Here is a 25153-nt window from a genome sequence, read left to right as displayed (position 1 = left end):
TAGGCCTATATGTCTCTGCCCATCTGCCCCTTCCTCTGAGAAAGCATCCGCTTCCCTCACCACACGCACACTCAACTCTCCTCTCTCTCTTCCTCTGTGATGAAGGAGGAGGGACCTGCTCGTGTCGTGAGCAAGCTACGTGCTGCAGAATTCACATCTACCACCAAAAATCTCCCTCGACTATCTCATGAAGACGTATATCAAGAGCACGCACAGCTCACTACAGTCTCAAGCGATCTGGGGCGCGAATTTAATTTCTGTTTTACGAGCATCCGTGAATTTACAGCCTGCGATGCTTGTGCTTACACGATTATTGATTTGTTAATAATGCGCACGGATTTATGCACATTTAAAGACGTGATTGATTTATTTATGGTCGGTTGTTAGAAGAAGGTAGAAGGTGCATTATATCGCGGAGGCGCTGAAATTGAGCTCTTTTCATCTGTTTGCGTTTGTGATCGAGCAGGAGGGAGGAGTGGCGGAGAAACGTCTGGTAAGTCCATCATACTACACCCACATGAGCAATAAATACATATATCATGTGGTTTTTGCACTGTCATAAACAGACATTCTTCCTTGGCAAGGTTCATTGCGCGAGTGCACTGATCAAAGCGCGACGCTTAAACTGAAGGTTAAAAGACATAAAGTGATGTCTTGTAACGTTAGACTCCGTTAGCCTGCTGGTTAGCGTGTCCGAATCGTGAATGAATCATTAATTTGAGTCGGATCTCTGTAATGTTTCGGTTGATCCGTTTCACAAGGCCGATTTTACGAATCGGACTGAATCGCTCCGTACGGTTCGTGATTCAACATCTCGCCGACTCATTGAGCGAGAACGTTGAATCCTTTTTAAATGATTCTTTGAAACTAAATGTTCGAACGAATCGATTCGCAGAAATGAGTCGGAATTCCCTAGTATTGCGACAGCTGTTTTGCTTCTGTTACACAAAGTAAACACAATGGTAATCTGTGCACTTCATTATGAACTCCAGCGCTGTGGAATGTTTAGTTATGGTGCACCAAAACTTGATTTAAAGTTGCCTTTAGATATAATTCTTAAGCATACTTTAATTGGTGTATGCCTATCCAGTGTTAAACCTGGATTTTGTTATGCACAATTATAGCATGCAATTATTTGCCCTTAACATTATTTTACCTCTAATGCCCTATCAGAACAGACCAACAAATCATTTTGGGTCTTGGCCTACCAGTTAAATACCACTGATTTAGATTCATTGACAAAATACTTCATAATATAAAACAATCCAAGCCACAGCATTCTTCTTAATTTGTCATGGCAAGAAAATGTATTTACTTTAATTGCGTCTCTCGCATCATTAAGCAGGCACGTCTGGTCTCTGGTGTAATACAACGAGCTTGTGCATGCTGTTTTTCAGTGTAGCAGCTTGAACGACATGTATGGCATGTAATAAGAACTAATCAGGAACTTGTTTGTGTGCACAATGTCCAGAGATGTCAGTTTGCCTTATGCCATCCTGGCTGCTTGGTATTAGACAATGAAAATAACAGCCCCCTAAGGTGTAGAGTTCAACAGTGTGACCTTATGTGGAGCAGTGCTCAGAAACTATAAACATTTGCATACAGCTCACTGCTAAAAGCAGTTTATTCACGGGCAACTGACCCTCAAATCCATCTGTTTTCACTAGGCGTTTAGTTTATTTCAACATGCTGACATTTAAAACCAAAGTGGTCATTTCTGATGTTTATGCATTGTAATAATGTACAAAATGCTTGTATGATGCTGTATGCATTTGATTGACAAATCCAGCTTTTGCTAATTTAACTTTGAGGTTACTTAACATGCAAATGAGCTGTTGAACCTAGCCTGTGATTAAGCTGTGGATGATGCTTATGAACACATGCCAGATATGACTCATGGGTCATTTGTGATAAGTGTAGTTAACTCCAGTTATTCCTAATTATTATTTTTTTTCTTCTTTTGATAAGACCGGAAATTGTTTTATTCAGGTAGACTATGGCCCTGTCCACACGAATGCGGTTATTTTTAAAACCGCAGCATTTTCTACGCGGTTTGGCCGTTCGTCCACACGCAAACGCAGCACCAGGTCACTGAAACCGAACACTTTTGAAAACGCCTGCCAGGGTGAAGTTTTTTAAAACTCCGGTTGCAGTGTTATCGTGTAGACAGTGAAACCGGAGTTTTTGGCTTGTGACGTCAGAGCCTTCGCTATCTCCGCCTACTGGAAACTTTTTCACGTCAGAGCATGCGCTGTTATCTCCGCTTACTAGAAACTTTTTCAGACTTCTGATTGGCCAACATGGCTTTACGGTTGAGATTATATCGCCACCTATTGGTTTGGCATGCTCTTGACAGTGCTTCATAGCATGCATTTTCATGTGGACGGAGATTTTTTTTAAAAACAGAAGGAAAAACTAAAAATACCTATGTACGTGTGGACATGGCCTATATGTGGAAATGCATCCTAGGTAGTGAGGCAATTCATCATCAGCTGGATTTGCATGTCCATTCACTGCAGAGGATCCATTGGTGAGCAAGTGATGCAATGGTAAATTTCCTTAAATCTGTTCAGATGAGGAAACAAACTCATCTACATCTTGAATGGCCTTAGTTGAGTTAGTTTTCAGCAAATTTAAATTTTTGGGTGAAATATTCCTTTAAAGTTAATTGATCAGCAAAATGCAGTTATAGAGATTCTCCATATATTATGAAAGAATTAAACTGTCCCTTGTATGATTGATCGCTCAGCTGAATTCACTCACCTTCATAATGTCTTGCATCAACAGCTTGTAAGTCTCTTTAATGAACAGTTGCTCTGATATTTCCAGTATCTGATGTTTTTATAGACTCATTGAAAGAAGAACACTCTGTGTTGTTTTAGAAACACTGATTCTCTAGTGAAAGATACTAGTGTAATACTAATACTGAATCAAGGGCTATTGCGTGCATATTTGTGTACAGTATATACATGGCCACACGATGAACAGAAGATGAGAAATAAGACCAAAAGAAAGCCCGGCAAAAAGAAATACAGAGTTGTTTATGAGGGCCCTGTGGGGAATGTCGGCTGAAAGGGTAAGTTAGGGGCAACAGCTGCTGGTGTCACTGCAACTTGTTTGTACCTTCTCATGTTACTGTTTAAGGCAGCTCACAAGACAGGACACTTGCCCTCTTACGTACATTTAGGATCATTAAACCACTCATAAAAGTGACAACAGATCTGTTCTCAGATCAGTATAACAAGCCAGCTTGCACACTCAGCACAGCAGAGCATTGGAGAGAATTATTGCAAGATAAGCTATTTGATAGCATGCACACTATTCATCATTACTCTGGACCTATAAATCATATCATCTCTTTTCCAGTGCTTAGTCTGCAGGGTGTATTCCTGTTCACCCAGAAATGAAAATTCTGTCGTTTGCTCACCCTCATGTCGTTCCAAACCCATATGACATTCTTGCTTTCATGGGACACAAAAAGACAATATTTCTTCTTTTGTGTTCCTTAATAGATAAAGTCATATGGGTTTGGCTTCTCTTCTCTGTCCTGTCTAATCCCTCATCTGCAGCTCTGCTTCTGCTTAAAATGGATTAATTAGCTGTGGGAGTAACACCATTGCCCTTAAACAGTGTATTAATCTCACTGCCCACACAAACTGAGACAAGACGATTTTTCATGCTAATTTTTGATGATTTAGATGATGGTTTCATTGATACAATGTTCCTTTCTGTGCTGTTATCACACACAAATTTAAAGTCTGAATTAATGTGGTAAAGGTTCACGGGTCAGAGATGCAATAAAAGATGTACAAGGTTTGCATTTGCTCAGGAAAAACCAACCATCCATCAGGACTATTTGCAGAACTATGACCTCTAGAATCCTTGTTTTTATATTATGTTTAATATATTTTTATATATATTCTTCGGATCTGTCAAAATGCATGTAACGCTTACAACTTACTATTTATTCATCAAACCTGTTTTATAGCCTTGACAGATAAGAAACGCTACCGTTCACAGGTTTGGGTCGGTACATAAAAAAAATATATATATATATTTGAAAGAAATCTCTTTTGCTGACCAAGGTTGAGCAAACAGAGTAAAACAGTAATATTATAATATGTCAGATATTATTACAATTTAACATTTAAATGGTTTAGTTAAAATGTAATTTATTCCTGTGATGGCAGAGCTGAATTTTCAGCATCATTACTCCTGTCTTCAGTGTCACATGATCCTTCAGAAATCATTCTGATATGCTGATTTGGTGCTCAAGAAACATTTCTTATTATTATCAATGTTGAAAACACTTGTGCTGCTTAATATTTTTGTAAAAAAAACATAATTTTTTTTTCAGGATTCTTTGATAAATGGAATGTTTATTTAATGAATAGAAAAAAAATGTATTTGAAATATAAATTTTTTGTAACATTACAATGTCTGTCAGTTTTTATGAATTGAATGTGTCCTTGCTGTTATAGAAGTAAAATATAAAAATCAAAGTATGAATGTCTTAAAAACAGCCTTACTGATTCCTGACTTTTAAACGGTAGTGTATATGCTTATATGTTGTAGCTTGTTGCATAAACAGTTGTGGCAAAGTTTTTTTTTTAACAATGTTCACATTAACAGGATTATGAAGCTGCAAAATTGTGTAGTGTTCTTAATATTTGTGAGTATAAAATTTCAAGGTAATTTGATCAAAATTAATCTTCACTTCAGTTTTCAAGCGTTTGTGAGTTTTAAAGCTGTGAGAGGACTTAGATTCCGCAAGTTTGAATTTTTCAAAGAAGCCCCATCCTTTAAGATTGACTAGAGAGTAGTAGTGAAAGAGCAGATTTTACTCATTACACTGATAAGAAAAGTGTTTATTTATGCAGACAATGGCACAGTCATTGTCTGAAACTATCTATTATTCTCTCAGCTGAGTTGAAGCCTTGAAAGCAAGCTTTGTAATATCAGTTCATTTTGAGACATTCTAGGTTTTTTTTATTTTTATTATTTTATAATTTTTTTTTTTTTTTAATAATTGTGAGTGATTGCTACTGTAAACATGGTTCTGCAAGACTCACTAACCTGGCACCGACACTGTCAGAACCCACACCGCTCCCCTTACGAAGCTGAAGGCCCTCTAGTTTTGTTGTAATATTAAGTTTCAAATGTGCAACTGGGATAGCCAGGGCTCAAGGCTCAGTGGAAATTTCCACTTCAGATTCAGGCAGCAGCCTTTGTTCTGATACAGGGGCTCGATGCAAGTTGCTGGAAATTGGCTTGGGACTTTGTTGCGAAAGAGTGCAAACAGCTTTTTCCCGTAATAAAGAAAAATAGACAAAAAACGATAATGATAAAAAAGGAAGAAAAAAAGAAAACTAAAAATCAATTTCTGGTGAAGCATGTTGCTGTTTTAAAGGGCTCCAGTGAATAGAAGAATATTGAGCAATTCAAACTTTTCCCAGCCTTTAATGGTCAGTAGACCATACTTTTTTTTTTTTTAGGAACGCAGAATCATTGTGCATTGTGTAAAAATGTTTTGCCTTCCAATGCCCCTGTTTACTGACAGGCATCAGGAATACTAATTATCCAAACTAATTTCCCTAATATAGCCCTATTGATTTTGTTTGGAGTCCAACCGACTGTAAAAAGGGAACTATCAACTAACAATGTTAGGTGGGGAGTAATGTTTGCTGCTCAGTATGGGCATGTTGACAGTAAAAACATGTTTTTTATAGTTCTAAGTAGGGATGTAACGATTACCGGTTTGACGATAAATTGTGACAAAACACCCCACGGTTAGTATTACCGTTTCATATTTTAATTATCACTATAACCGTATTCGATTACCGCGATTTGAACAACTGAGGATAAATAAATACTGTACTGCACAGGGCTCCAGAGTGCGACCAAATGGGCACATTTTGCGATCATTTTTTCTGCCCGTGCGACTAAATGTTGTGTGCGGTAGCACTGGCGTGACCACCGCATTGTTTAACTCATAAGCGCTGCATTTCTGTTGCATGTGAGAAACATCAAAACGGCAAACAAAACTGAAAGCATAACGAAACCGCGCGACTCGTTTGAGCTGCGCAGCTCTTCGAGTGTAGAGCCTGGTTTATACTCGCCGCGTCAGGAGTGCGAAGCTGCGTGCAAGCACCGTCACCGACAGCAAGTTTAGTTTTACTTTTGTTTTTGTTTTCATTTTGAAAAGCTTATCTTTGCTGTTTACCTCACGTCATTTTGACTTGACCCTTTTCTTTATTTAAAAGCTGAAATGTGAGGTTTACCATTTATGAAACTTTTTCAAAGCTTTATTTGAACATGCTATTAGATAAACTGTTGTCAGTCATGTTGTCATTTAAAATCCGGACATCATTGGCAATGTTATTGTTTTAGTTATGCAAACAAAAACAAATTTTATTTGTTGTTTGTTGATTTTAAATGTAAAACTTGGTGAAATGATTTGTGTGTCAGTACTTTTTGAACATTTCCAGCACATTTTAACAATACCGTGATAATACTGATAACCGTGATCATTTTGGTCACTATAATCATGATAAGAATTTTCATACCGTTACATACCTAGTTCTAAGCCGTGAGATATTGTGCTCCTCCTTTGATGGTGGGGGGTAACAACTACCCTCCCTATGATGGAATATTACTAGAAGTACCTAGCAAGGAGTCTTTTATCTGCTTGATAGTGTGCATGCAAAGTAAGAGTTTTAACTTACAGGCAAAGGTGGGTTATGGAAGCAAGTGTGTCTGTCTCCATGAATGTGTCACGTCAATTTTATTTTCACGTCGACGGTTACACAAGTGTTGTAGAGAGGTCAAAGAGTGGTGTCAGTAAGAGTAGTAGAGTTATTTTTGTCTTATTTTGTTGAATGGATTTAACTGTCTTGGAATGAAAAGTTGAGTAAACACTTTACATAGGGAAAAATTATAGTCTGTCTGTTCCAAAACCTAGTAATCTAATGTCTGCCTATCCAGACAACATTTTAGATCATTATAGATACACTCTTGACGCAAAGGGTGGATGACAACAGTATATTAACTTCTCAGTGACGCAACTTTTAGTAAAGTCTGAGTATCACATGCATCCTTTGCGGAGAAGGCAATCCCAAAATGCTCTGCGAAAAGAAAAATGAATATAAGTTGTAAAATAGGACATGAGAAATGTTGATTATTAATATACTGTATTCAGTACTGAAGAAGCGACTTCTCGCTTTTCTCTGCAGTGGTTTGATAATATTCAGGTGTTTGAGCTTGCCAGGGCAAATGCTGAAGTTCGTCTTGGCTCTCCAATGGTCCAGGTTTCATGATCTTGACACCATCTTTTGTGCATTTTAGCATGTTTGTTTTTGTGATTTAAAGTTTTAGCAATTGCAGCTCTTTCAAGGATATTGGCTTTGTGATGTTCACTGTGGTCAGTTTTTGTGGAAACAGAGTCTTCCAATTGAATATTGAGGTTTGCTGTCACCTTTGATGCACTAGTTCTGTGATGTTTGGACACAATCCTTAGTGTTTGACATTCCCTATTATTCACTTTTGGTTTTCGCAAAGTATTTTTCTTTGCTGATGAAGTCTTGCCATCCTTTGTATATGCATTCATAATTGTAAAGACTGTTGTTCTTTAAACTATAAACAATTAGGCTGTTAAGGTTACAGATAGGACTCAATTTAACGTGTTAGTTTAATTAATTAGTTATTTGAATGCAGTTAACGCATTCGCCCTGCCCCAGACCTGTATGTCATCTTATATACAACAGAAGACTGTTGAAAAACCTGATGCAGGGCAGCAACTCAGTGTGTGATGTAGTATATAAATGCAGTTATGTGCCCCTTAAAATTCAAGATATTTGGGCAAAAAATACCGCTGTATGAGATTTTGTTTCATATTTATGTCATATGATAAGCGATATCACACGAGCAGCGAGTGCAATATCACACAAGTGCTGTTTTTGTCCCGAATAACACGAGTGCAAATGTGATTTTATACAATTCAGTAAATAAGAAGTTAATATTGTGTTATATTTGAAACACAATATTGTCTGTTTTTGCTCAATTTTGCCAAAGAAAATACATATAAAGCCACAGCAGAACTCCGAACTATTATACGTCTCTTATAGTTACACAGCGGTGATTAGCTTCTGAATGAATCTGTTTTGAACGAATCATGTGAACCAATGATTCAGTGGTCCATTCATAAAGAGAGCCATTTACATCATTCCTTACATCAAGCTGTTTGAATGAATCAAATGCATGAATGAATGAATGAATGAATGACTCAATGACTTACTCATAAAGACATTCACCGACATTTTCATTAAAAAAACAAAACTATCTTTTTTGGGATAGTTTGCCCAAAAAAGAAAATTCTGTCATCATTTATTCACCCTCATGTCGCTTCAAATCTGTATGACTTACTTTCTTTTGTGGAACATAAAAGAAGGTATTTTGAAGACCGTTAACCAAGCTGTTTTGTTTAACAATGTCTTTCACTTTTCACTGAGTTTCTCAAATTATCTTTTTTTTATGTTCCATAGTTTATGTTAGGCCATTGTAGCCTAAACGTTTGTGTAATAAATTTTATGTTGAATCAAATAAAATATTTCTTTCTAAAGCTACTTTTTGTTATGTCTACTTGACACTTTTCTCATTTAACACAATAATTACTTTAAATTATCTTTTGGGGGTATTTTCATAGCCAAATTTAACTTGCGATTAATTATATTAATTTATCGCCACATCATGTAATTAATTAGGTAAAATATTTAATCGACTGACTGACAGCCTAAATTACAGATGCCTCTAAACGGGCTCCCATGATTTGTTTTTCAGGAAGTCCAACAAGTCACACATTTCACTGAGTGCTTGTAACTAACCACTGCTGAACAAAAGATATACTAACCTGATATACAAACTAGAGAATATAGACAATGAAAAGATAAATAAAAGATCTTCGCAGTAATGTATTCAGATTATTTTGTCCAACCCCTGACCCTGTATATATTAAAAGTTGGATTATTGAATAATTGAATATTTTACTCAACATTTGACCCAGTATTTTTTCATGTTAGAGTATTTGCCAAGCAACATACTGACGTCAAACTCTATTGCCATCTATTGTGAGTTGAGTGTTTCCTGTGTACTACATGTGAAGAGCGCTATTTTTATGACTCAGATGTCCTGCATTGTGTGTTTCAAATCAGTCACTTACGTTGTTCCATGATGGTTAGGATGCTGTCTTAAAAGGTCCACTTTAATATTGTTGGCATGTTCATTTTAATGTCATATCCAAAATTTGCATATGTTTGGGGCCACTCAGAGGATGTGTGAAATATCTATGCATTAACGTTTGCCACTGGGTGCTTAGCTGCCAGGTAACATAAGAGAAGTCATTATAAAGGTGTATGCTGATGGTCTACTTTACTGAGTTTCACAACATCTCTATGCAAACACTTTAGCAATCAGGGTTGAGAACAGAGTGTGTAATTATAGCTCTCTTTACTGCAATAAATGCTTCCTTTTGCGTCTGTGTGGAGTGTCTCATGAGCAAATCTGAAAGTGAAGTTGAATGTTAGAAATTTGCATATCCTTAGCGGATATGGAGAATTGTCTTTGGTGGCCTATAGACAGAGAAAGAGAAAGTATCGTATTTTCTTTTCCAGAGATACCGGGGTGCTTTTCTTTTAACCTCAGAAGGACTTTTTTTTTGCTCTTACTGGTAACAAAAATTGATATTTCCAGCTTTTATTGTCAGGATGACTTTGTGCATATTGAAGACATTTCCAGAAGACAGTAATATGAGGGTGGTCAAACATGAACTATATCAGCTATGGATTTGGCAATTAATAACAGCTTTTTTCTTGCAAAGTATGAATGTGGGTTGTGTGGCCTGCTGGTTGCAAATCTAGACTGCCATGCTAACCAAAATAAGTTGTAGGTTTGAAACCTGAAAATACCTCTGAAATATGGGTATTGTAGCTTAGTTTGGATAAATAATCTGCTAAATGACAACAACTTTCAGTTTTACATTTCATTGCATTCCAAAATGTGCCAGAAACACAATTCATAACACAACACAAGTGTGCAATGCATTCTCATATTTAGTGGGTGCTATAATGGACAATATTGTATAAATTGTAGTCTTCTACAGTCAGTTTTCTTTTTTTAGGTTAACTACCGTCATAGTGGAGCAATAGTTGGAAAGGAATCTTGCAGAGCAATTTAGTTAAAGGTGCACTAAGCGAATTTTGCCAAACGATGTTGATATTTGAAAGCACCAAAACAAACACGCCCTTACCCCAACAGGACCTCGCCCCGATTTTAATAACTCCGCCCCACACGTACGTACACAACCCTGGCAGCAACGATGGCGGAATCTGCTATGCGTGCAGGCTGAGGGTATGATGTCATCAATAAGTGAAAGCGATGAGTGTTACTATGGTAATCCAGGTCGAATATGTTTGGTAGTAGTGTGTGTTGAATGGTTTAGCTCCGTTTCACGTGGAAGACGATGTCACCTATCAAGAAGAAACAAAGCAACCTCGGCGTTCAAATAATTCAAATATTCCTTAGTGCACCTTTAAAGTTTGTTACCTACATGAGAATAGCTGTTAGGTTAATGGCTACTTGAATAATAGCATTCTGTTTAAAGGCACAGACATTTAAAGTTACCTAATTGTCCCTGTAATGTCTCAGTAATGTAGTGTTCAGGCCTGAAAATGAAGGTTTCTTGGGTTGACTATACATTTCTAAACTTTGTGCTCAAATATAAAAGTCTAAATTCTAAACCCTGTGCCACATTTCAAGTTGAAGGCCTCCTCAGATCATCTTTTTTTTTAAAAAGAGTAATAAGGAAACTCAGGGCACAGTAGGTCTAGAATTGCGATTAGAGCTTAGCTAATGCACGTAAATTGGAATGTAACATTGTGCCCTATGATCTAATGTAATAATGTGGATATATAGAGAGAGAGAGAGAGAGATAGTGAGAGATAGTGAGAGAAAGGGAGGTAGGGCATAGAAAGCCCTATTCTGTTACTGTCACTTACAAATGGGTTTCAAGTGTTCCTTCAAGGGTTATACATTTACAGCATTTACGTATTTGAACAGTGTTAATATTTACATAATGCATTTTTAACATTTCAAGTTGTATCAGTTAATGAACTATGAATGATCATGAATTATTTACAGACAAGTATATTTATAAATTAAGGCAAACTTTGATAAAAGCTGTAAAAAATATGTTGTTTATTATTATTTCACGTAATGCAAATGCTAAGTTCATGATACTAATATTAGCAAATTTTGTTATTCAAGGTTCAAGATTATTGTTAATTGTTATTGCTTTCACTCCAGTGCAATTTCGTTTTCAAGCACCAATCATTTACCAGTGTTGTGAGTAAGTCATCTTGTAGGAATAGATTTATTTTCTGTAACAAGGATCCTTTAAGTGCTTTACTATATTTCAAGTGTACCAAATGGGCTATTGAGACTTTTTTTAATATACTTCTCACTCCTTTATTTACACTGAAATTGAAATTGAAATAAAGTAGATGTGAATAGGGCACTATAGAGTAGGTTTTGTTGCTTTGTTTTAAAAAAACAAAACAAAAAGTACTACTGCTTTGCACATGGCTCACTGTATGTGAATCATTTTGTTTAGTCAGAACCTTCTTTTAAGCCCAAGAGTTTGCGCTTTATAACCCATCTGAGTATATTAAGAATTTTAAAATGCAGCACATTTTGAACAAGCAAGGGCCACAGTGTTACTCTGCACTTCCTCTCAGCTCTGAGAGTGACTCTGCTCTACTGAAAAGCTTTTCCTCCTCAGTGGAGGTGAAAATACCATTTGGCAGTGTCGTTACAGCAAGCCGAGCATTGCAGAATGACCTTGTCTGGTCAGTTTGGTGACATAATGGGAAGTAGGGGCGAGAAGAGACTGGATATTGCACCCTGTGGTATGGAAGATCAGAAAAAGAAGCTGTTTAGTTTCACTTCCCTTCATTTTGGGTGGCAGCAATGGCCTGACAGACACTTAAAAATACCTTTTGTGGTTCGGCTTGTCTTCCACAGCAGGACAGTGGCTCCGGAATACATTTGGTGTCTGCAACTCTCTTGCTTAGCAGAAGCTGGTACATGAAACTGTCACTGCGGTTCACAGGGGGTTTTCATTTGTAGTGTCCCTGCTGCGACCTCTGCAAGCTTTCCGTCTTCTCTCTTTTGAGAAGTTGACATGTAATTCTAAAGCTTTTAGACCATCTGATCTGCTCACTATTGGAGATTCCCTTTACAGGCAAGGTTCTTGAACGTTACATAACTATCTTACTGTAGTCCATCGAGAATGAGACACGAAGGAAAGATGCCTATTGCTCATTTAAGAAACATCTTCTCAGAATCACAGGATCAGATTTGGGGAAAATCCCTAACACTCCCAAGGTGGATTTTTGTTATTATGTCTTGAGTAAACAAAGGATTTTTTCCTAACAGTGCCATAAAATCATAAATTGTAATCACTTACACTATAAATCAGTGCTGCAGTTCTTCACATTTACGATCTGTTAAATGGTTATAAAGTCAAATTTGATAGCTGCTTGTAAAGATCCAGCTTAAGTACATTTATGTGAGAGAGCCAGTTTTCAGTTTCATTACCTACAAGATAAAACTTGCAATGCAAAGATAGAACTGTGTATTTGAAATAGCAGCAGTTATATGCACTTACTGGATAAAATTAGTTTATTATTAATAATACGAAAAATTGAATTACAGCCCAATATTTTAACTCATTTATTTAGTTTTACTGGGTTTATTTTAGTGTCTCAGTGATGAGATCTTTCTAATGATATGACAAGACTGTCTGATCTGTATGATGCATTTGCTAATTCCTCATTTCATCAAGTAAAGTAAGCCACAACAAGCTGTTGATTAATTGTTATTGATATCGGCCCAGACTTTCACATCAATGCATACTTTATGATTGTGGTGGATATTTTAACCTATCAAAACCCCTTTTACTCAGTCTGCCCTCATTATGGTTGATAAACACAAATCTCAGTTGGAATGCTGTGACTGTTAACTGGGGTGAAAGTGATGTTGTGACAAATGCATCCAGCTCTCATACTTTGTTTTCTTGTCTCTGAGCAGCTCACTGTAACCTGACACAGACCCTGCATTAAATTGGAGGCAAACCAATTACAAGTAAAGAAGTTTTTGCTCAATTATTATCAGCACTGAATACCTATCTTTTTTAACTCTGTTTTTTGTTTGTTCAGATCAATGTGTCTCTTTGTTCAACTTTGATAACAGTGAGAAATGTTTCTTGAGCACAAAATCAGCATATCAGAATGATTTCTCAAGGATCATGTGACACTGAAGTCTGCAGTAATGGCTGCTTCAGGTATGCAAACACAGGAATATTTTGCATTTTAAAATATATTAAAAAGCAGCAAATTTTGCAAGCAGGTAATCATTCAACAGACATGACATTAAAATGAATAGTACCACTGACACTGGGGTCCTGAGGGGAAAAGGAGGATAAGTACTTGTCTGCAGCCAGTGGAGCCTCTCCCAGCCTTGAACCCATTCAACATGCCCAACCCATCATTCTTTTAACATGTCGGTCCTTCCGGATTCTTTTCTATGTCCTGAACTTGAGGATTTTCCCAAGGACATGCATCTTTGTGTTTGAGGACATTAAAATGTCAGTATGTATGTATGTATGTTTTGGCTTTGTGACAAGAACCAGGCCGCAAGAGCTCAGACAATTAATGGCTGTACAGTCGTATTTTGCAGGTTCATGAGGCAAAATTGCATCATGAACCTGACAGATTCAGACCTCAAACTAGGTTAAAAAATTAATACTGTTTACTAGTACATACTGTATCGGTAAGAGTAAGCGATGCTGTTATTGATATAACAGTGTGTGTGTAAAGGCAGCTGGTTATTGATTTTCTGTTTGTATATTTACCCTCATCTGTCAGAAAGCTTTGCATGGGTAAAGCTGTACAGACAGAGACAGAGGAAAGTGGGAGCATTTACGAATGTGTCAAAGGCCCTCACATTCAGACAGGTCCAGGATGTCAAATATTTATTGAATTGAATTGAACGCCTTTATTGTCATTGTATTTTTCTGTATACAACGAAATTAGGAGCACTACTCCTGACTGGTGTTAGAAAAACAAACATATAACCACAGACAATAAATACTATAAGAGAGTATAGCAGCTCCAAGACTGAGAGAACAAAGTATAATGGCTAACACCCAGCTGCATGTGCTGTTACATCACACGGTTTTTCTATACCTTCCCCTTTGTTTACACACACACTGTCCCACATGTCTCTTGTCTACTAAAGGCATGTCCAGACATGCCCGCACTGGGGGGAGTAGCATCATAAAGAATGTCCCACTCTCACTCTCACACACATAAACAAACAAAGACCTACACACATACACCATGTTTTTAAGAATAAAATGTTAAATATATACATCAGGTGAACGATATATTAGCAAATTCAATCAATAGGAATAAAACTGTTAAAGGGGTCATATGATGTGATTTCAAGTTTTCCTTTCAAGAACGTTGGTATTCTGTTAGCAATTTTAGGGTTCAATTTTTAGTATTTCTTCCAGTCAGAAGTGAATATATGATAGATTAAATATCTAAAAAACATGCTCATAAGGGACCAAGTCAAAGCTGTGCTGACTCTCAGTAGATTAGTTAACACTAATTTCCCACAGACGGACAGTGTGGGTATTACTTAATGGCTCCTGCAGGACCAATGTTCTCAAACTCTCTCCCCTAGAATATTACATGCACTGCCCAATGCACAATTTAATGTATTAATGAGTTTATTCATTGGTCTGTTGGGTACATAAGCAGTTGTTGTGGAAACCGTCCAGAAATCAAGCCAAGCCACATATCAAATCACAGTCATACTGACAAGAACATTCGCTTATACGTGCATCGGCAGACAGGGTGATTATTTTCCTTTGAGACTGAACTGACACAGCATAAATGGATTACTGCAATAATGGGCATGTGGTCTGCTAGCATTTGCACTTGCATTTAGTGTTGTGATCAATAAATCACTCACTGATGTTTCTCTGTCTCTTTTCCCTCTCATTCTAGGTTATCCATGACCTCAGATTTACAGCATTACAGTTTCAGGATGCCGAATATAGGGTTCCAGAACCTTCCCCTCAATATCTACATTGTGGTCTTTGGGACGGCCATTTTCGTCTTCATCCTCAGCCTACTCTTCTGCTGCTACCTGATTCGGTAAGACCACCAGGCTCTTCTATGTGTGCGGCAGCAGAATGTGTTTGGACAAGCCTCAAAATGCCATACATTTGCTTATTTATCCTCTTCAGCCAGTTACAGGGTTTGAAAGTCTAATTTAATCCCTAAATATACAGGCTACAAAACGGAATTGTTGTAATTAAATGGCTAACACACATTTAAGAGTAATTTGCATCATGATTTGTTTGAAAATTCATGAAAAAGGAAATCCACCTTGTATGAACAAGTGGGTGTAGTTGGAACGTGTGGTGTAGAGTGTTGCCATCAGGACCAATGTACGTCATTAAAGGCACAATTACACCACAAATATAAAAGTAACAGTTCTCTTTCATCTTCACACCGTGTTCATACCATGCGAGGCAGCTTTTATCATGCTTACTTTGAAGACTGAACCAAGTCTGAATTTCAGAGCCATGCCTTAATTATTAGTGGCTGTCCAATAAAGAAGTAGAGATAAATCTGCAAATTTCATTCATTTATACTTTTGCTAAGTACTGAGAAGCTAATCCTACACATTAACACAGTTTGTTGTTGTTTTGTTCTAATAGAGCTGTTCTGTTGAATGGGTTCCCTCTGAAATGTTGGATTTAGTTTTAGGTTTATGAGTAAAATAAGGTCTGATATTAGCATTTCATTATATAGACTTCTCTGTAAGTTACACTGTCATACCGTAATGTGATTTTTATTTATTCATTTATATTTTTAAAATACACATTCAGTCCAATTGCCATGGGAGCCCATGGCAAATTAGCCTTTCCAGGTTGGTCTACAAACCATGTCTTGATGGCATGCCTGAACAGCTCTACTGCAAAACAGCATTTTCTTGGGGATGGTGTCTTCAGCTTGTAAATGAAATCCTAAGCTTCTGAAATTCCTAAATAAGCGATGATCAGGACAGCAAGGCAATTGTTTGGCATTTTGAAGGAAGATTAATTGTCGCTGAAATGGTTTTGTTACTTTACATTTTTTTGTTCGATGCACTAACAAAGACTTTCATGAAGAGTGAGAAGGTCAAACAGCACAGTTTGGAGAAGCTAAGAAAACTACTGACTTGATAATCTGAATTTAAAATAAAAAACACCATTACGAGCTCGCTCCTGCTTGGATTTGGCTGGTAGTTTCCATGTAGATGGATATAAAGCTTCTTATTTTCACAATAACTGAACCCAAAGCAGCTTAGTTGCCCGATCACAAATCAATGCATTTTCAACCTCAAGGAAACTACATTGTGTCACAAACTTCCCTTATGGATTGAGTGAACTCTACAGCAGCTGCTTCACAACTTGAAGGACATTGATTTTTTTTTTTCAACTTTTCAAGAGAGAATGAACCTGGCAATGAGCAAGCACATAGAAATGGGAATATTTGGTCCTTCATGAAGCTTAAGAAACTCTTTTTCCTTCAGCTATTGAGCTGCTGTCATCTAGTCAGATTTGTCCTGAGCACTGCCATGTGGGCATTCCTTGCAGCAGAGATACTAAAGCTTTAATGTGCAATTGTGTAGCATCTCTTACATAAGACAGTGAGAACCAGCAGCTCTCATCCAAATTCACCCTAACCAGTGGGGAAGATGGTAAGTTCTTTCCCATTTATTATAAACTAGTTCTGTTTTATTTGACTTTGCCTCCCCCCTTACTGTATTTTCAAATGTTTACCTGTATTGGTAGCCTTTTATAGTCTTATATTAGTCGTACCAGTAAAAAAAACACTAGATTCTTGAATGAAAAACTGTCAGATTACCAAGTCATTTATAAACAAGTTTGTATTTAGCCCAGATTCCAAGCTTCTAAAGATGCAGTCTCCCTTGCATGTAATTAGTTCACAAATATTCATAACTTCCTCACTGAATTACCAGCAAACATTTGTTATGCCCCCATGCACAAACAGTATGTGGCCCCTAAAAACATTTCAGGCGCACTTAAAAATGCATTAATTTCATTTGAATAATAATTAATTAATCAATAAAATGTCAAAATAACTGGTATTTATTTTAGTTGACTGCACAAGTACACTTTTCACCTACAACATTTCACAAAATATGTTAGTGGGGCCACTGTACATCTAAAAACCAGCTCTGAAATATTTATACTGTACATTACACCAGCAGGGGATAATGAAAATGACAACAATCTCAATGTACCAAATGTACCAATGTACAATGTACCAAAATAGTAGGCCACCATTCTGCCTTGTTACATCATTGAACAATTGCTTTTGACAGGATGGAGACGTCCCTAATGAGAAGACCAGCATATGTTGTGTTTGAATGCTGGTTACTGGTTGTCTGTATGCTAGTGTACCCACCAGGGTTCTTACTGAAAATGAATTTTCTGTCATTTATTCACCCTCGAGGCATTTCAAACCTGCATGACTTTCTTCCTGTAAACACAAAAAGTGTATTTTTAAAGAATATCTTGGCTACTCTTTTTAATACAATGAAGGTGAATGAGGACTGGTGGTCAAGCCGAAAATGGCAAATAATCAGACTGATCCAGTCACATTGATCTGGCCAGTGTGCTAAACAGCTCACTAAACGCACATTTCAGCCTTTTCTATACCAAATCTACTGTATAGCTTCAGAAGACTTGGAATATAGTTGTTTGGACCACATCTAAGGTAATTTTATAGCTATTTTGTGTCCTTTATGAAGCTTGAAAGCTCCAGTCCCATTTCATTGTGAATGCATTTAACAAGGCGACCAGTACATTATTAAAAAAATGTCCCTGTTTTTCACAGAAGAAAGAAAGTAATGTGTTTTTTAAAACATGAGGGTGAGTAAATGATAACAGAATTTTCCTTTTTGGTGAAACTAACCCTCCTATATAACTTAACTAGTTATGGCTATACTGGTCCACCAGCTAGACAAGCATGAAGTTGGTCTTTTCAGCAGGGATTCCGATGTAAAAGACGCTTTCCTTTTAAATTCCTTAAGAAATGATAGAGATCTAGAGCTGGTCTCTTGACCTGTTTAGTTAAACTGCTATTTTATCAGGAAAATCATAGACTGAATAAAGGACCATCAGATTGTAGTCGTGCGACATTCACAACGTAAGAGTCATGAGCTCAAGTGGACCTGTGAAGGATGTCGTGATTGAGAGCAAACACACGCAGCCGCACGTAGCAGCCATGCACCAGCTCTGACACACAAATGCGAAATGCCCCTGTGACTGGCGAACACACACATGGAGAAGAAAACAGCCGGGTGGGGGAGTGTTCGTCTGGTGCAGTCATCCTCATGGGAAGAAAATCGAAATTCACACACACGTCTGAGATTGAGCACTTACTGTGACATGTTAATAGCTGTACCAGTTATTTTACAATGCATGGAAATGGTTATAAGGTGGTTTTCTACGTGATGGACTGGAACATTATCCTAATGGTGCTTGAGCAATCATGACTGCCTGTAGTTTGCCAAACGACAGTTTATCTTGACCTAGCCGATCTCAGGAAGGAACTACACGGTACGATTTTGGCCATGATTATGAAACATGAATATCTTGTTATTTTGCGTTCCCATCACGTTATGATCGTATTTTTGCTTTGAAGAACGAATGGTCCTTGACTAGTTTCACCCAGCCACCACAGACGGGGTGCTATTCCCACAAAACACATTTTTGCATTCCACTTCACTGCATTTCCATTGTTTTCCTTTGTAAATATGCGGTAGGTGGACATGTGTGTCCATTGCATCTTTTGCAGTGTCTTATGCATGACATGGCATTCTAAAAATGTGTCGCTTAAGGTAAAAAAGTTCCGCTTTTTTCATACCAGTGCGCTGCGTTGTGCATTTTTAAATGCAAAAACACATTCGTTTGAGTGGCCCTTTAGACGTCAACATTAGTGCCAGGGCTTTTTTTGGTTTTGATTCGTTTTTGCATGCCAATGAGTTTAAACATAAAAAATGTCCTAAAATACCCATAAATCCCTCATCCTCACCCCTAAATCCTCCCAAAGGGAGAATCTGCACCTTTACCAGCTGGTCTCTTACAGAATGTCAGTTTCTCTCCTAGACTGTGCTGCCTGTTTTACAGGTCCCTCTCACTCTGCTGCGAGAGGTTAAGCTTACTTGTAATGGAGGTAAATTTTACAATACATGTCTCCATTTTTCTCATATTTGTCCAACTCTTTCTTCACTTGCTAAGTCTTTTCTGAATGTATACTGTATTATCTTTGATCAGATTGCAAGATACTGCGGTATCGTATGTTATGTTCATTTCCTTTGTACAGGAAGTAATATTGGTTGAAATTATGTCATATTTTTCAGAGCATCTAAATGAAAAGGGTTTCAGCAAAACAAACATTAAAAAAGGCCATGATAAATGTCTTGTAAAGCCGTTGGACTAGGACTAATGTTCTAACAGCTCTAGTACAGACATTAACAGTTCAGTGTTAACAAATTAGAGGCTAAACATAGTGTGTGAGGCATTTGCTGATTTTCTTTAAATAGCCTTTTTCTTACACCAGAGACTCTTGCATCATGCCTGATGCATTCCAGTTATTTTCCATCAGGGTTCCTCTCTCACTCTCTCTCTCTCTCTCTGTCTGTGACACACTTGCTCAAGATCAAAATAGTGTTAAATGTAGACTGTCCATTGCTTGGCTGCCTCCATTTCTTGAGTTCATGCCAAGAGTATCTGTATATAGTTCTTTTAAAGGGTCTGGCTCCAGTCTGACAGTCACACTCAGTAAAGCATTGCAGCGGTGTGAGAAGGTAGTACCTGGGCAGTCTGGTTCAGACAGGCTGTTAAAGTGTGGTCAAGCTTGATGAGACAATACAAGACCCACTCTAGAAAGACTCTGAAGAGAGTTTTAAAATGCTAAGGCAGGCAGCTCACAGCGCTGCTAGAACTGGACGCAGCCAATCTCAAGAGGAAGATCTCTGAAAGTGGATGTCTCTGTGTTTAATTATATGATTATGCTCAAATATGATGGATATAATTTATACTATATATGATCATCAGGATGACTGGAGCAATGCCTTTTGGGTCGTGAAGACCACAATTTGTCAAAATGAGGCTGAAAAATAAGGTCCAGGCATGTGTTTACCATATACAGCTGGAATATTTAAACAGAGGTCCAGAAGTGAAGCATTTATCACACCCAGAAATCTCTGTGAAAAACACTGCCATTTAAAGTGGGCTATATTTTAGTAACATGGTTCAACTTGATCTTGGTCTTTGTTTATATGTATTTTGGTACTATCAATATCTCTCCAGCACAGGTTTATGAAAATGTAAAGTCACACTCTGAACTAAAACAAAGATTTTTTTGTCCAGGTTACGGCACCAGGCTCACAAAGAGCTCTATGCATACAAGCAGGTGAGCTGCTGACGTATTTGTTCAAACTGGCTACTGTATTATGTAAATGTACATTATTTATTGTATGATACAGTTTAGGTGTGAATGGGAGTGTTACAAACTGATTTTTTTTTTTTTTTGTTAACAGGTTATTCAAAAGGAAAAGGTCAAAGAATTAAACTTGCATGAGGTGAGATTTAATTTAATTTAATTATTTATTTATTGTGACCAATCATGTGAGTCATTTTCTCAGATGATTACATAATGTGTATTGGCCAGGAAGTGTTTTCTTGGTCTTAAAAATGTGCACATGAAATTTAAAGGACATCTTTCAGCAAAAATCATTAATGAAAGTAAAATAATTAACATTATTTACATTTTTGGAGTGTCAGGACTATTTTTTGCCAAAAAAAATGTTGTAAAGACTTTTTATTAAATTTATTTATAAGAACTGTTTTATTACATGGCTTTGTACAGTACATGAATAGATTTAATAAGAAATTATTCATTCATGCAAATTCTGGTATTTTGTGTATTTTTGTAGTAAAATGTTACAACACTGTTGAAACACTGGTGTTTATCACTGTCTGTTCACAGTTGTAGTCTAGGTTTTTTTTTTCTGTGTTTTTGTATTTTGAGCAATTTCAAATGCTCAAGTTTAACATTGTCACCTTAATTGACATTACACTTGTAACCACAGTAGCTGTCTGTCATTATATTAATGAATATCAGTTACACTGTACCTCTCAGTGGATACAGAATATAGACTGTTAAACCTGAACTACCCTCCACCCTGGACATAAGGATGTTTTACAGGAGATGTATGCTCTCCATGTTTAATAATAGCATGAGCCTATGACGTGTTTAACCTTCATCGCGATGGTTTGTACATGACCGTGTTAATAGGCCAGTGTCCTGACTTCATATGTGAGTGCTAATGAAATGTTAGCGACAATATTGAGGTGTGAGGACACCAGAGCTCTTGTTGAATGCTCAAACTGTCCTGGAATTTCTCATAGCCCTTCACTCCCTTTCTGTATCTCATAAGAGTTCATTGTCGAGGAATTGTTTTCACATTGTTGTATTTTAAGCATCATGAGTAAAGTTGGATATTCCTCTACAAAGAGCAGGTGGAGATTTTAATCAAACCTTTATGTGTCTTCTGGCTGCGTATGTGCATGAATGCAATGTAATATTTAAACAAAACAGTGACGGCATTTGTTGGAATACTCGTCTGGCTTCTTTTCATTTGTATTTGATATAAAAGCACAGCAATTGCAAAAAACAAAACAATTAGTAACATTTTATCTTGGAAAGGAACACAAAGTTCTCCCAGCCACTACATTTTTGTCTAGTACATGAAGTGCTAGAAGTGTCGTCAATATTAACAGCACAATTAGTGATTTATATTAGTCATATCTTTTGAAACACCGCCTGAAAACTGTCAGCACTGCCCAGAAGTGCAAAGCAAATGTCAGCCGCACTTGTAAATTCAGTTTGTATGGTATTCTACATCAGGGCTGTCCAAACTCGGTCCTGGAGGGCTGGTGTCCTGCAGAGTTTAGCTCCAACCCCAATTAAACACACCTGAACCAGCTAATCAAGCTCTTACTAGGCATAGAAACTTCCAGTCAGGTGTGTTGAGGCAAGTTGGAGCTAAACTCTGCAGGACACCGGCCCTCCAGGACCGAGTTTGGACAGCCCTGTTCTACATGTTTTGTTGGACTTTCTGCGCCACAAGTCCGACTCCCTAACCATTAGGCCACGACTTGATTATGCTTTAAGCGACCAATAAGGGCTTAGTATTCTCAGCTATTTTTAACTGTATTTAAATCCATTCCACCATAAAATTGTGACAATTGTACTACAAAATTACAGTAGAAAAAGTGGTCATCTACATTATATGTAATGTAGGAGCAGTGGGCAGCCATATTGATGCTAGTGATGCTAATGTAGATTATACATGTTACATTATATGTAATGTAGATGCTTTTTTCCTTATTTGTAGTTTAAACTACAGCATATTGGAACATTGTTTATAAAGACTTAATGTTACGTTTTTAAATCTACACTCATACTGTTCAGTTTAACAGGTCAGGGTTATTATAGTTTTACATTTTGAATTTCAGGTTTATGTCTGATGTAGATTATACATGTTACATTATATGTAATGTAGATGCTTTTTTCCTTATTTGTAGTTTAAACTACAGCATATTGGAACATTGTTTATAAAGACTTAATAAGGGTTGGTTACGTTTTTAAATCTACACTCATACTGTTCAGTTTAACAGGTCAGGGTTATTATAGTTTTAAATTTTGAATTTCAGGTTTATGTCTATTTTCAGTTTTTCCTTTCAATTTAGTTTAGTTTTCACTTTATTACTATTAGTTTTAGCTTTTTTTAATGTTTAATCTCTTATGTTTTATATATAAATATATAGACAATATAAACATCATACGTAAATCATATAAAATATAAATTTTCTGTTTTATAGCATATATATATATATATATATATACAGACATTGTATACGATTTATAAATATATATTATATAAAAGATAAGTTATTATACATTTGAATTTATTTTAATTAAACAAATTTAAACTAAATTTGTATTTAAAATAAAATATATAGAGGCATCATATTTCAGGAAAATTTATTTTAGTTTCAGGTTTGTTTTTGTTATTTTATTTTATTTCATTTCTCTTTTTTTTTTCATTAACAATGATAACAGCGATTTGTCGACAAATCTTGCAGTGGTTTAGCAGGTTTTTTTTAGCATAAACTTGTGTATGCAGTATGGGAATTCTTTAAGACAAAGCATATACTTATTAGACAACACATTCCCACAAACAGGTTTCTAGAGGGCATTCGTGGGTCTGAAAATAAATGGGTCAGTAGTCCGCTCGCCTGTACTGGTAAGTCTGGTTTGCAGTTGCATGTGTGCTCAGACAAGAAGGAAGGTCTTACATGAAGAGGTGGGGCCAAGCTACAAGCTGATTGGACCCTCTATCCTCCTGTGCACACAAGCCAAAGAGGGGAAAAAACAATGTTATGTTTGTATACAGGCATGAGAGATTTTCACTAGCATAGTTAGAGGTTACAAACATTCAGCACAGCCACGCAAAGCCACCGTTTCCCCCCGAGGAACATAGATCTGGTTCTGAAATATCATAAACTGTGATATTACCATGTTTAAAGGAATAGTTCACCAAAAAACATTATTCTGTCATCATTTTCTCAGCCTCACTCCAAATCTGAATGACTTACTTCTGTGGAACACAAAGAAATCCAATGTTGTCCACCACTGACACTGAGCAAACGATGACAGAATTTAAATTTTAGGCTGAACTATCCCTTTAATGCTATGAATTGTTCTTCACTAGATCCAAGAATTAAGGAGTGTCCGACCATAGCATGTAGCCTCGGCTTTTAAGTTCAAGCCCCCATGAGTTAGAAAGGTGATCCGGCTACAGTTGACTTCATGAGCAGAATTATACAGCTTCACAGCGCTTTATCACCCCTGTCCTTGATCTTACATAAGATACAGTGCGAGATGAGTGAATATAATCTCAGCTCTCGAAACATTAAGTACCCTTCCTATAAGGTGATTATATACACACACGGCTGTACGGTAGAGCTTGTGCAGAAATGCATGATGATCCACAGTAGTTTTATTTAGTATCTTTGATATACTATTGTAGCTTTTGTTAATATTGTGAATTATATTTTTTAATATTGTCTGTTTTCATTTTAAGTTTTGGTAATTTTGTTGTGTTATGTGTTTTTTTTAATATATATATATATATATATATATACATATAGACTGTCAGTGTATTTAAGTGTTTTATATTTTATTTTATTTTATTTCAGGTAACTTTTTTTCTGTTTTAGTCTTAGCTCTAGTTTTCGTTAATCTTAATATCCATTATGAGAATGACACTGGTCCGGCTGGATGATTTATTATAACCAGACCGGCCTTGGTTAGAGTATAAAAAAATAATAGTGAAAGAAAGTTTTGTGCAGGATTTAGCTACATGTTTAGTGTTATGAAGAAACATTCTGTCCCTTGTTGGCCTGTTAATGCCATTCTTTCCTCACAAAAGCCAACAGTGTATATTCAGCAGACAATCTCTTGCGAGACGTGTGCTTGCAGTCTCGCTTGTCTCAGACAGAGAAGCATTGTGTCTCGATAATTCGCCAGCCACCCCCTGCTCAGGGTCAAAGACACCTAAAGCACTTGGACTGTATACAGAACTATATCTTGTTTTATGATGCACACACAGAACAGTAAATAACTGTTGTGACAGACGAAACCGAAACCACTTTTGTTCTCTTACAACTGGTACTGTGCATTCCCCTGCCCCCTTGTTTGCCATCAGCAAGGTTAATGAAATATTTACTTTGTACACAGTTCTGGAAGATGTCCTGGAAAAAAAATAGCTATGGAGCATATCAGTTTTTAGCTTTCATTTGTATTCTGAATTATTACAGCAAGGTATTATAATGGTATTTCTATTGTGAATTAAAACTTTGTCAAGGATGTATGATTAATTC

At 36.8% G+C, this 25153-nt stretch overlaps 1 protein-coding gene across 2 annotated transcripts in view; it reads left to right on the top strand.

The window, feature by feature from the left end:
• The first annotated feature begins 110 nt into the window (after nucleotides 1-110).
• Nucleotides 111-25153, top strand: part of rnf24 (ring finger protein 24) — a 28977-nt gene continuing 3934 nt past the window's right edge. The window contains exons 1-4 of one of the 2 annotated variants that reach the window (XM_016491131.1): nucleotides 111-493; nucleotides 15126-15275; nucleotides 20573-20615; nucleotides 20743-20784. In XM_016491131.1, coding sequence (XP_016346617.1) covers nucleotides 15133-15275; nucleotides 20573-20615; nucleotides 20743-20784 — 228 coding nt within the window. In that variant the 5' untranslated portion in view covers nucleotides 111-493; nucleotides 15126-15132. Of the gene's footprint in view, nucleotides 494-13374; nucleotides 13394-15125; nucleotides 15276-20572; nucleotides 20616-20742; nucleotides 20785-25153 lie in introns of those variants that run through there. The other variant, XM_016491132.1, reaches the window with a different exon arrangement.

This window comes from Sinocyclocheilus anshuiensis, unplaced genomic scaffold (assembly GCF_001515605.1).
Source record: "Sinocyclocheilus anshuiensis isolate Anshui unplaced genomic scaffold, SAMN03320099.WGS_v1.1 scaffold322, whole genome shotgun sequence".
NCBI classification, from domain to species: Eukaryota; Metazoa; Chordata; class Actinopteri; order Cypriniformes; family Cyprinidae; genus Sinocyclocheilus; species Sinocyclocheilus anshuiensis.
This window is presented reverse-complemented; position numbering and strand designations above follow the sequence as displayed.